Below are 14,255 nucleotides of genomic sequence, written 5' to 3'. Positions count from 1 at the left end.
GAATTCTCTTGTTCCAATATGCAGAAGAAAATTAAGAATTTTTGAGTTATTGTTTTTGGCCGTAATTTTTCCTATTCCTAAAAATGTTATTATAAGAAATCCTAAAAGCACAATACATAATTTACTGTTAATTATTAATAGTGAAACCAATGCAGAGTAAAACCATAGTCTTCTATAAGGCTTAATATTAAAGTCTATTTTTTTACAGATTCCTTGACACCTCAACTAGTCCAACGTTTAAATGTGTCCCATGTAATGTATTGCTAGTTTGAAACGGTAACATATATGAATTTAGACCAAGTGAAAACAATTGCCATTTTGTGCTGTCCTGTGTCGGTGATTGTTTACTGGTTGCTATAACTTTGTTATAGGAGGTGACAACTCACCTTTAAAATATAATGTTAGAAAATGTTTTCAAAGTATTGTTTTTGTTTACAATTTCCACCTTGAAGCTTTGTGGGCATTACCACAAATATATTGCCCTCCTCTTGTGACCGTTTCATTCCCTGCACTTCCTAATCACATGATACACCATGCAGTGCATCAAGTTATCATACACAGGGACAAAACTGTAAAATACAGTGGACAGACAGATAGGAAAGGAGGGTTATGGTCTAAAATAGCAACAATAATTCATGTGTTACTTTGTAAAGCTGGCCACACACTAGAACAACTTACATCCAACCAGCTAACTTGTTGATTGGTTGGAATTAAAATCTGGTAAGGAATAGGAGTAAATGATGATCAGAAATTTACTCCTAAATGCCAGAAAATAGATGAAAGTGGACGTCAGACAAGTTTGTTAAATGTTTGATTTAAACTATTTGTTTATACAACAGTTTTGGTCCATTTTTCAGCGTCCGGGAGCAAGTTGCTGATTGTATTCCTTACCAGATTTTCATTCCAACCAATCTACTAGTTGGCTGGTTGGACAGATAATCTTTAGATGTGTGGCCAGCTTAAGTATTTGTGTGAGTGTATGTTAAGTTGTTCACCCACACATTAAAGGACAGTGGACTCACCCTGTTCCCTTTGGCACTTGTCACTTTATAACCAAGCACTTTGCAAGCTTTTGGGACACTGTCTGAACTTGGGATGATGTGCAATATATCCAGCTACTAGCTATCAACTACTACAAGGATCCGTTTGCCTGCGTTGGACTAAAGCCTCGATGTGGAACCATCGCTAATTAAGGATACACTTGAGACTATATCATAAGCTAGTAAACTACACATTTTTCTTTGCTGGACACTTGCTATCCAAAAGACGTTTGTCCGATGCTTTCAATTGATTCATGCTATATTATGGTGCCTACAGGGTGTATATTATGTATGCCTTTTCAGGATTTATATATTGCTGTTTGGATACATGTATCTAATTTAATTTTCTTAAAAGTGCTCATTTTTTATTATTGATTTTATATGATTTATATTATTAAATTCTATATATATTATTTATCTCTAGCACTGTACATTATCCTTCGTACATTAAAAGGACAGTGTTCTACTGTAGAATGTGGTTTGGCTTTAGCTGATGCACAATGCTGCAGATATTATTTGTATCCACCACGAGAGATATTTTATGCAGTAGAAAAGAAAATATCCTTTCAGAAGTTGTACTTACCGTATACAGCTCATTAAGGACTTTCATTAGATCCTCGTGAAGCTGGAAAGCAATTTCTTTGCTCTATAATGAAATAAGAGAAAGTACTATAAATTACTTGCATATATGTTTCATATTTTTATACTTTTTTTGTATTCAGATATTGAAGCTGTTACCTAAAATTGAGCTGCTGTTATTTTAATTTATGCACCTTTTATTTATGAAACAATCGCAAGTCAAAAATGGAAGGTAATCATTTATAAAATATGATATGACTAATCTGTTATGTGAAAGCAATACCGAACCATGCAATAGCAATCGTACAACCAAAATGTGCATAAAATAAGTTGAGAGAGAGAGAGAGAGAGAAACAATCAACAATATAAAACAATAAATTAAAACAAATAACAGCAACACAATGGAAAATAACACTAATTTAACAAACATCAGAGACATAATTGATTAGTCAGTCAAAGAGGAATAGGGCTTATACACATAGGAGTTGATAAGCAATCCCTCTTAAAAGCATAGACAATTATTGTACAGTGTCCTAATATTTATCAGAGCATTAGACGCACGACCCAGTGCTCCCATCTCTGTCTGTTTACAGGCCCAGATTTGATGGCAGAACATATAGACCAGGCCTAGCGGTGGAACACTGGGCAATTTTTTTCTTGGTTTAAGTGCGACAAGGCAAATGAGTAATACGCCATTTGCTGCACTTATAATATATGCCACTCTTTATTACTGCTGTACAATCACTGACCAATTAGAATAGGATCTCCTACACATGTACAATAAATCCTATTCTTCATTGACCAGTGATTGCGCTGTGGTGTGTACATTCGTAAAAGGATGCTGATCCCTTTTAGTCCAATGATCTCACTACTGAAGAAATGTATTCATTATTTACATCAGAGGGAGGGTAATTGAGACAGACAGTCTTATTTGTATGTATCAATTTGTGTGTTTGAATGTTTTTATCATGTTAGTCAAAATATGCCTAGTGCATCGGGGAGATAAGAGGTGCTCCACTGGAAGTACAGCCAAGACCTGGTTGCCACAGCCCCAGAAGGCACTGCAATAACAAGGGAGAGAAATACTTTGTAACACACAGTTAACCAGAGAATGCCACCAGTATATGCAGCTCCTCTAGTCCTATAATCTAATTTACATAAGTTTATGTCATAATAAAAATCACCCCTTTGCCTAGCAAGGAGCACTGTAACCACCAGCTCCATCTATCAGGATCTGCTAGGTTTTGCAGCTTCAAAGGCAATGCTATATGTGTCTAAAAATACATGTGCTTACCCACTAAAATGGTTGCAGCAACGTAAAAATAGGCTGGTGATACCATAAAACAGATGATTGTTCTGTTAATGAACTATAGTATCTGTACGCTAAGACTCTGCACAGTTTCTGTGTTAATATAAACTGGCAGATAAGACTTCTACACCTACTAAAATAATCTCCATGACAGAGACAATATTCTCTACTTATCCACTGACTCAGCAGACAGAGTGGCACCAGTATGAAAAACAAGATTGAGCATCATCACACACATACTATCATACTTGTAGTTGCAGCCTAAAGATTCTGGGTCACTTTGAATAAAAGTAATAACAACTTTGTGTATTTATAGTATTAGCTCATTCGGTGATGGCAAGAAGTGTGAGCTATTTGTGTTAGCTTCACAGCTGTGCTCAGCAGAAATCTCCTAGCTGGATGTCTCAGTATAGCAGGTCTGCATTCCCACAACTACAGATATCACATTCATGCTGTAGTTTACAAAGAAACCATGAAACGTCAGTATGCAGCCCACACTGTAATCAGCACAAAACTCAAAGGGGATTATTTATGTATAATAGCGCACATTAAAATGTACCGTTAAATAATCAACCAGACAGATTGTTTTCATTTTCTTTTCTGTACTAGAAAAAGGAGTTTAATTAATTGCTATGAATTGTATAAATTGCTTTGCATAGTGAACTGTATAGTTGCTATACTGTCCCTAATTTCCAGGAACCCTCCCAGAATTGTAAGGTTTGTCCCTGGAAATGTCACTATTTTACGATATTAAACTCTACAATTAAAATAAATCTTGTGCTGCATACTGGAAGCAACTGTTACAACCTACTCTGTTTCTGTAAACCTTGTACATTAATATCCATTTAAGGAAAGCATTTAAAACGGCAAAAATCATATCTTTTGAATAAATAAGTTAAAAGGAAAATTTATGTTAGAGACTGTAATGTACCAAATACCCCTGAGGCTGATGTGCGTATAGGCACCTGCTCAGCAGTGTCCCTAGATATTATGTTAAAATGTTTACAACTGTATCTGTGAACCAATTTTCATAAAAGTCCCTCAGAGCTTTTCAGGCAAGGAAAGGAAGTCACATGATGCTATGTAGTGATTTTATTCTCTTTACAAAGATGTATCGGTATATTATGGTAAGTGGTACTACATTAATATGCTGTGAAAATATTGATCTGTTAGCTAACTTTTTTCTTTTCATTATATTAGGTTATAGTAATATGGGTGATTTTACAACATCAGAACAATCACCTATAACTGCAATTCTAATACTACTTACAATATCTATCTCAATTACTCAATGCAAATTTCTTGCTGTGACATTGTGTAACAGGTATAGACAATGGGTCCTCTCACCCCTGAACTTTGACAACATACATTAGCAGAACTACATTAGCTGCTAATGCAGAGGGTCTTGATTTCTCCCCTACAATAGCTCCTTAGTGCCAGCAACAGAACTCTTCACTTCTAATTATTTATAGTGTTAGTGCATTTATAGAATACACGTCTCATGTGAAATATAACCTTTTATTTGATGCTTCCTAATGCGATTACTTATAGTTGGGTTCTCACTGATGTCATCCCATATATCTGCTGTAGTTAGCTCATCATTTTTAGCTGATGCTTATTGAGGTCAATGTGACACATGACAATTTGACAGTGTTCCATGATGACATGTGTAACAGCAATTGAATGCTCACACCTAGATACAAGCTGTAACTTGTGTATAACAGCGCTCTCCCTTTATATAACCCAAGTTTACCACCAGGTATATTCCCCGCACAAAAGCTCATTAAAATGTATGATTTCAATAATATATCACACTTACTATAACACCAGTTTTGGCCTTGGTTTTAAATAGTACTGTATAATAGTGTACCCCAAACTTTCAAATATAAGTGTAGCAGGATTGATATGCAATGCAATTAGTGCTACATTTCTACAGACTAATAACGCCCCAATACTGATGTTTGTACAACCCACAAAATAATCCAGAAAGTACAGCAATAAAAAAGAAAATGAAGATAATGCAGATACCGGAAAGCTAGTGGTTTTACCATGAAGATCACAGGTCTCTCTGGTGGTGAATTAATGACACTCGATTTATATCCTGCCTGTACCCTTTCCTCTCTATAAGATGACAGCAGGGCCGAAACTAAGATTTTTGTCACCCGGGCAAGGCTATAATTTGGCGCCCCCCCCCTCCAAAAAAAAAAAAAAACAGCATAGAGGACGAAAAGGGTGTGTGGTTGTGTGACACAGTAATGCCCCTTATAACACACTATGTCACACAGATGTCCCTTACAACATTCTGCCACAGTAATGCCCCTTACAACACATTAAACCACAGTAATGCCCCTTACAACACATTAAACCACAGTAATGCCCCATATACATTTATGCCACAGTAATACCCCATATACATTTATGCCACGGTAAGGCCCCATATACATTTATGCCACGGTAAGGCCCCTTTTACATTATGCCACAGTAAGGCCCCTTACACATTATGCCACAGTAAGGCCCCTTACACATTATGCCACAGTAAGGCCCCTTACACATTATGCCACAGTAAGGCCCCTTACACATTATGCCACAGTAAGGCCCCTTACACATTATGCCACAGTAAGGCCCCTTACACAATATGCCACAGTAAGGCCCCTTACACATTATGCCACAGTAAGGCCCCTTACACATTATGCCACAGTAAGGCCCCTTACACATTATGCCACAGTAAGGCCCCTTACACATTATGCCACAGTAAGGCCCCATCTCCCTTCTCTTACCTGCCAGGGCCGTGCGGTGGGTGAGCTCGGGGTGGCATGGGACGGGGCTGCCACACTCTGGGGAACTGTCAGTAGCGCAGTCATTGTAATATGGCGCCGCTCGCGAACCAATTGGAGCCAATCTGCAGAGGCTGCCGGTAAGCGAGCACTGATTGGCTTGCGACCGGGACCACATTAGACTGACTGTGTCACTGTGCCTCTAAAGGCCGGCATGTGGCTCCAGTCCACAAGAGCAGCAACCTAGCCTCCCGGCAGCCTCTCCCCAGCACCCCCTCAAGTATGGCAACCATATCACGAGTCCCCTTAGCCCCCCTAGTTGTGGCCATGATGACAGGACTGACTGACTTTAGAGAAGGAACTACATTATCTTACATTATAAATCACAAAGGAAATAGCAGCTCTGAAATATATTAATTGCAAGACAATGTTTTTGGTGGAGAACAATCTACTTTATTCATCAAGAACAAGTGTATTAATTGAAAACACTCCCACTTTACACTGCAATGGCTGTGAGCGCTTTCCATCCTGGTTCTACTATGTCTAGGGCCTGCTGTCTGAATTTGGTGCTAGGAGAATGGGTGCCCTATCCCAGGGCAGCGGTCTTTTAGATCCTACTGCTGGAACACTCAGAGGTACAGTGTACTACTTTGCCTCTATTTGAATCCAGGAATTATTAGAAGCCTCTCAGCTGCTCTGAGGTGAACGGTCAGAATATCAGTATGGCAGACACACTTAGCTCCTTGTCCCATTGGGCTGTCGCTGCTCTTCAACTGGACATTAAGGAATAACACCAGTGTATGCACTTAATCTCCACTGTACCGTAATTAATTAATTTTAACATTAAAAAATATGTAAATACAATCATCTATATGACATACAGTGATGACATTTTAAATAAAACATTCCACACATCAGGTGCAGAGAGGTAGAAAGGGGGACCCACAACACAGACAAAAACTAGGACAGTCTTCCCATACTAAGCTTGTAGATTAGACATAGAGAAAGACAAAAACAGGACGGTCACAATAAACCCAAAATATTATTTATGAAGAAATGCTCTACAAAGAAAATGTCACATTTGAGGTTACTATACAAGTCAGAGGTAAAAAAATAAAAATAAAATAAATAAATAAAAAAACCACCCTAAAAGGAGCTATGAGGTAGTAAGGGAGTTATGAGGTAGGAAGGAAGCTTCCCAGAAGCTGAGTAAAAAGCAGAACACTTGATGACTCCAGAGACCCCCGCATTTGCATATAAGGTAGATACTGTAAGTCATACTCGCCTACTTGTGAAAGTAGCACATAGGAGCATAGCGTTAAAATGGACGTGTACTGTTCCGCCTGAGAGGCGTGTCATAAAGTTGACTTACATCAAAATGTAAACGAGCCCCAAAGCAGCAATTGTTGCTCAGTAAGATTTACTTGTTAATGGAAGCACTATGATACGATACATCATAGCACCTTAGTTATAACCAATTGTGTATGTGTATATATGTATATATATATATATATATATATACATATATATATAAACAAACGGGTGGATGAATGGCGGCACTCACGGCGACTGCTCACAAATGAAAAGAGTCTCTCTTAAGTAGATCTACTTAATGTGTGTGGGTACAGTTTACTGTGATATATTGGCATCATGATTGTTTCTGTTTATATATATATATATATATATATATATATATATTCGTTTATTTATATGGCGCCACAAGTTTTCTGCAGCGCCTTACAAAGTACATGAACAAATAGATTGATTTACAGTGACTTACAGTACAGTACAATACAATACATTACAGGACATGGATAATATACATTGCTACATTCACGACCATAACACCCATATAAGCAACAATGCAAAGCAATCAAGTGTTAGGTGCCCTGGTAGAGAGTAAGAAGTAGATGAAGGTATAGTAAGGAGATGCACAAGAGGGTAGAGGGCCCTGCTCATAGGAGCTTACATTCTAAGGGTATATATATATATATATATATATATATATATATATATATATATATATATATATATATATATATATATATATATATATTAGGGGTGAGCGGGTTCGGATTTCTGAAATCCGAACCCCCCCGAGCCCCCCCGATCCGAGTCCGATCCGAGTCAGGCTCGACTTTTCCCGCCTGACTCGGATCTGAAATCGAGGCAAAACGTCATCATCCCGCCTTCCGAGTCTCGCGGGTTTTGGATCCTATATAAGGTACCCGCGTCGGCGCCATTTTCTCACTCGGCTGTGGACAGTGAAGAGGGAGGGTGGGAGTTAGGGCTGTGTAGTGTAGTGTAGTGTAGTGTAGTGCTGCTGTTGTCCACTACTTCAAAGTCCATAGGGGCTGGCTGTGTTGTGCTGTGCTGCTGTTGTTAATAGGGGCTGTGTCCACTACTTCAAAGTCCATAGGGGCTGGCTGGACTGTGTTGTGCAGTCAGTTCTCCATAGGGGCTGTGTCCACTCCAAAGTCCTGTGCAGTGTCCCAGTCCTAAAGGAGAGCTGTAGTGTTGTCCAGGGGGTGCTCTGTCCATCAGGGGCGCTCCCCCCAAGTGCTAAAAAAATAATATATTTTCTGTGTTTGTGAATTGTGTGCGCAGTAGCCGCACGTGCATCAACAAAGTAGTGCCAAGCGTGCGCCTGTGTCATAAGTAAAGGGCCGGCTGGCTTGACCGTTAAAGGGTGCTGTAACCCCCGAAAGTACACTCCAGTCCAAACCAAAAAAAAATAATTTTCTGTGTTTGTGAATTGTGTGCGCAGTAGCCGCACGTGCATCAACAAAGTAGTGCCAAGCGTGCGCCTGTGTCATAAGTAAAGGGCCGGCTGGCTTGACCGTTAAGGGTGCTGTAACCCCCGAAAGTACACTCCAGTCCAAACCAAAAAAAAAATTATTTTCTGTGTTTGTGAATTGTGTGCGCAGTAGCCGCACGTGCATCAACAAAGTAGTGCCAAGCGTGCGCCTGTGTCATAAGTAAAGGGCCGGCTGGCTTGACCGTTAAGGGTGCTGTAACCCCCGAAAGTACACTCCAGTCCAAACCAAAAAAAAAATTATTTTCTGTGTTTGTGAATTGTGTGCGCAGTAGCCGCACGTGCATCAACAAAGTAGTGCCAAGCGTGCGCCTGTGTCATAAGTAAAGGGCCGGCTGGCTTGACCGTTAAGGGTGCTGTAACCCCCGAAAGTACACTCCAGTCCAAACCAAAAAAAAAATTATTTTCTGTGTTTGTGAATTGTGTGCGCAGTAGCCGCACGTGCATCAACAAAGTAGTGCCAAGCGTGCACCTGTGTCATAAGTAAAGGGCCGGCTGGCTTGACCGTTAAGGGTGCTGTAACCCCCGAAAGTACACTCCAGTCCAAACCAAAAAAAAAATTATTTTCTGTGTTTGTGAATTGTGTGCGCAGTAGCCGCACGTGCATCAACAAAGTAGAGCCAAGCGTGCGCCTGTGTCATAAGTAAAGGGCCGGATGGCTTGACCGTTAAAGGGTGCTGTAACCCCCGAAAGTACACTCCAGTCCAAACCAAAAAAAAATTATTTTCTGTGTTTGTGAATTGTGTGCGCAGTAGCCGCACGTGCATCAACAAAGTAGTGCCAAGCGTGCGCCTGTGTCATAAGTAAAGGGCCGGCTGGCTTGACCGTTAAGGGTGCTGTAACCCCCGAAAGTACACTCCAGTCCAAACCAAAAAAAAATTATTTTCTGTGTTTGTGAATTGTGTGCGCAGTAGCCGCACGTGCATCAACAAAGTAGTGCCAAGAGTGCGCCTGTGTCATAAGTAAAGGGCCGGCTGGCTTGACCGTTAAAGGGTGCTGTAACCCCCGAAAGTACACTTCAGTCCAAACCAAAAAAAAATTATTTTCTGTGTTTGTGAATTGTGTGCGCAGTAGCCGCACGTGCATCAACAAAGTAGTGCCAAGCGTGCGCCTGTGTCATAAGTAAAGGGCCGGCTGGCTTGACCGTTAAGGGTGCTGTAACCCCCGAAAGTACACTCCAGTCCAAACCAAAAAAAAAATTATTTTCTGTGTTTGTGAATTGTGTGCGCAGTAGCCGCACGTGCATCAACAAAGTAGTGCCAAGCGTGCGCCTGTGTCATAAGTAAAGGGCCGGCTGGCTTGACCGTTAAGGGTGCTGTAACCCCCGAAAGTACACTCCAGTCCAAACCAAAAAAAAAATTATTTTCTGTGTTTGTGAATTGTGTGCGCAGTAGCCGCACGTGCATCAACAAAGTAGTGCCAAGCGTGCGCCTGTGTCATAAGTAAAGGGCCGGCTGGCTTGACCGTTAAGGGTGCTGTAACCCCCGAAAGTACACTCCAGTCCAAACCAAAAAAAAAATTATTTTCTGTGTTTGTGAATTGTGTGCGCAGTAGCCGCACGTGCATCAACAAAGTAGTGCCAAGCATGCACCTGTGTCATAAGTAAAGGGCCGGCTGGCTTGACCGTTAAGGGTGCTGTAACCCCCGAAAGTACACTCCAGTCCAAACCAAAAAAAAAATTATTTTCTGTGTTTGTGAATTGTGTGCGCAGTAGCCGCACGTGCATCAACAAAGTAGAGCCAAGCGTGCGCCTGTGTCATAAGTAAAGGGCCGGCTGGCTTGACCGTTAAAGGGTGCTGTAACCCCCAAAGTACACTCCAGTCCAAACCAAAAAAAATATTATTTTCTGTGTTTGTGAATTGTGTGCGCAGTAGCCGCACGTGCATCAACAAAGTAGTGCCAAGCGTGCGCCTGTGTCATAAGTAAAGGGCCGGCTGGCTTGACCGTTAAAGGGTGCTGTAACCCCCGAAAGTACACTCCAGTCCAAACCAAAAAAATATTATTTTCTGTGTTTGTGAATTGTGTGCGCAGTAGCCGCACGTGCATCAACAAAGTAGTGCCAAGCGTGCGCCTGTGTCATAAGTAAAGGGCCGGCTGGCTTGACCGTTAAAGGGTGCTGTAACCCCCAAAGTACACTCCAGTCCAAACCAAAAAAAATATTATTTTCTGTGTTTGTGAATTGTGTGCGCAGTAGCCGCACGTGCATCAACAAAGTAGTGCCAAGCGTGCGCCTGTGTCATAAGTAAAGGGCCGGCTGGCTTGACCGTTAAAGGGTGCTGTAACCCCCAAAGTACACTCCAGTCCAAACCAAAAAAAATATTATTTTCTGTGTTTGTGAATTGTGTGCGCAGTAGCCGCACGTGCATCAACAAAGTAGTGCCAAGCGTGCGCCTGTGTCATAAGTAAAGGGCCGGCTGGCTTGACCGTTAAAGGGTGCTGTAACCCCCGAAAGTACACTCCAGTCCAAACCAAAAAAGAATTATTTTCTGTGTTTGTGAATTGTGTGCGCAGTAGCCGCACGTGCATCAACAAAGTAGTGCCAAGCGTGCACCTGTGTCATAAGTAAAGGGCCGGATGGCTTGACCGTTAAAGGGTGCTGTAACCCCCGAAAGTACACTCCAGTCCAAACCAAAAAAAAATTATTTTCTGTGTTTGTGAATTGTGTGCGCAGTAGCCGCACGTGCATCAACAAAGTAGTGCCAAGCGTGCGCCTGTGTCATAAGTAAAGGGCCGGCTGGCTTGACCGTTAAGGGTGCTGTAACCCCCGAAAGTACACTCCAGTCCAAACCAAAAAAAAATTATTTTCTGTGTTTGTGAATTGTGTGCGCAGTAGCCGCACGTGCATCAACAAAGTAGTGCCAAGAGTGCGCCTGTGTCATAAGTAAAGGGCCGGCTGGCTTGACCGTTAAAGGGTGCTGTAACCCACAAAGTACACTCCAGTCCAAACCAAAAAAAAAATTATTTTCTGTGTTTAGCCGCACGTATATATCAAATCGATATAACATAAATGGAGGACCAAACTTTCTCCGATGAAAATAAAATAGAGAAAGATCAAGAACCACTTCCTCCTAGTGCTGAAGCTGCTGCCACTAGTCATGACATAGACGATAACATGCCATCAACGTCGTCTGCCAAGGCCGATGCCCAATGTCATAGTAGAGGGCACATACAATCCCAAATGGCAAAGTTCAGGAAAATGACCTTGAAAAAGACATTTAAATCAGCTGAAGAGAAACGTAAACTTGCCAATATGCCATTTACGACACGGAGTGGCAAGGAACGGCTAAGGTCGATCCCTAGTATGTTCATGACTAGTGGTTCAGCTTCACATGACGATGGAAGCCCTCCTCCCACTAAAAAAATCAAAAGAGTTAAGCTGGCAAAAGCACAGCGAAGAACTGTGCTTTCTAAGAAGATATCACAAATCCCCAAGGAGAGTCCAAGTGTGGTGGTGGTTGCGATGCCTGACCTTCCCAGCACTGGACGTGAAGAGGTGGCTCTTTCCACCATTTGCACGCCCCCTGCAAGTGCTGAAAGGAGCACCCACAGTCCACTTGCTGATATGCAAATTGAAGATGTCACTGTTGAAGTACAACAGGATGAGGATACTGGTGTAGCTGGCGCTGAGGAGGAAGTTGGCGAGGAGGATTCTGATGGTGATGTGGTTTGTTTAAATCAGGCTCCGGGGGAGACAGTTGTTGTCCGTGGGATGAAAAAGCCCATCACGGTCATGCCTGGGCAGAAGACCAAACATTCCACCTCTTTGGTCTGGCAATATTTCTATCCAAATCCGGACAACAACTGTCTTGCCATATGTACCATATGTAAAGGTGAAATAAGTAGGGGTAGGGACGTCAACCACCTAGGAACATCCTCCCTTATACGGCACCTGCAGCGCGTTCATAAAAAGTTACTGTCAAGTTCAGAAACTTTGGCTAAGACCGTAAGCAGTCCAGGGACACCTAAATCCCGTTGTCCTGTTGTATCCAAGCGCCTGCAAACCACACCGTCAACTCCCTCCTCGTCAATTTCCTCCTTAGTCAGGATCGGAAGTAGTCCTGCAGGCCATGTCACTGGCATGACTGACTCTCCTATCCGGGATTCCTCTGGAGGATCCTGCATTGCTACGCCTACTGCTGCCGCTGCTGCTGTTGCTGCTGCTGGGAGTCGTTCATCATCCCAGAGAGGAAGTAGGAACACCACTACTTTTACTAAACAATTGACCCTCCAACAGTCCTTAGCGAGGAGGATGAAGTACGACAGCAGTCATCCTGAAGCAAAACGTATAACTGAGGCCTTGACTGCTATGTTGGTGTTAGACGTGCGTCCGGTATCCGCCATTAGTGCAGTGGGATTTAGACAATTGATGGAGGTAGTGTGTCCCCGGTTCCAAATCCCGTCTAGATTCCACTTCACTAGGCAGGCGATACCGAGACTGTACAGAAACGTCAGAAAAAGTGTCCTCAGTGTCCTGAAAAATGCCGTTGTACACAATGTCCACTTAACCACGGACATGTGGACAAGTGGAACAGGGCAGACTAAGGACTATATGACTGTGACAGCCCACTGGGTAGATGTATCACCTTACGCAGCAACAGCAGCAGCGTCACCAGTAGCAGCATCTCAGAAACGCCAGCTCGTTACAAGGCAGGCTACGCTGTGTATCACCGGTTTCAGTAAGAGGCACACCGCCGACAACCTCTTAGAGAAACTGAGGGAAATCATCGCCCAGTGGCTTACCCCACTTAGACTCTCCTGGGGATTTGTGATATCTGACAACGCCACCAATATTGTGCGGGCATTACATCTGGGCAAATTCCAGCACGTCCCATGTTTTGCTCACACAATAAACTTGGTGGTGCAGAATTTTCTGAAAAGCGACAGGGGCGTGCAGGAGACGCTTTGGGTGGCCCGAAAAATTTCTGGCCACTTTCGCCATTCAGCGACTGCGTGCCGAAGACTGGAGCGCCAGCAAACACTCTTGAACCTGCCCCGCCATCACCTGAAGCAAGAGGTTGTGACGCGGTGGAACTCAACCCTCTATATGCTTCAGAGGATGGAGGAGCAGCAAAAGGCCATACAAGCCTATACATCCACCTATGACATAGGCAAAGGAGGGGGTATGCACCTGACTCAAGCGCAGTGGAGAATGATTTCCGTGTTGTGCAAGGTTCTCCAGCCCTTCGAACTTGCCACACGTGAAGTCAGTTCAGACACAGCCAGCTTGAGTCAGGTCATTCCCCTCATCAGGCTTTTGCAGAAGCAGCTGGAGAAAGTGAAGGAGGAGCTAAGACGGAGCGATTCCGCTCGGCATGTGGGACTTGTGGATGAAGCCCTTCATTCGCTTTGCCAGGATTCCAGGGTGGTCAATCTGTTGAAATCAGACCACTACATTTTGGCCACCGTGCTTGATCCTAGGTTTAAAGCCTATGTGGTGTCTCTCTTTCCGGCCGACACAAGCCTGCAGAGGTGCAAAGACCTGCTGGTGAACACACTGTCAGCTGAAGCGGAACGTGACACGTCAACGGCTCCTTCTTCATTTTCTCCCGCAACTGGGGCTGCCAGGAAAAAACTTAGGTATCCTAAGCAACCCGCTGGCGGTGATGCAGGGCAGGCAGGACCAAGTTTGGACATCTGGTCCGGACTGAAGGACCTGGCAACAATTTCTGACATGTCTACTGTCACTGCATATGATACTGTCACCATTGACAGAATGGTGGAGGATTACATCGGTGACA

General features: G+C 42.8%; 1 protein-coding gene across 3 annotated transcripts in view; it reads right to left on the bottom strand.

Moving 5' to 3' along the window:
• SRGAP1 (SLIT-ROBO Rho GTPase activating protein 1) overlaps positions 1–14,255 on the bottom strand; it is a 213,948-nt gene that overhangs the window by 87,041 nt on the left and 112,652 nt on the right. For all 3 annotated transcript variants that reach the window (XM_088454598.1, XM_088454606.1, XM_088454616.1), the window contains exon 4: positions 1,624–1,686. In XM_088454598.1, the coding sequence (XP_088310724.1) occupies positions 1,624–1,686 (63 nt within the window). The remainder of the gene's footprint in view (positions 1–1,623; positions 1,687–14,255) is intronic.

This window comes from Taudactylus pleione, unplaced genomic scaffold, assembly GCF_031769625.1.
Source record: "Taudactylus pleione unplaced genomic scaffold, aTauple2 ptg000040l, whole genome shotgun sequence".
NCBI lineage: Eukaryota > Metazoa > Chordata > Amphibia > Anura > Myobatrachidae > Taudactylus > Taudactylus pleione.
Note: the sequence above shows the minus strand (reverse complement) of the source record. Positions and strands in the feature narration are given on the sequence as shown.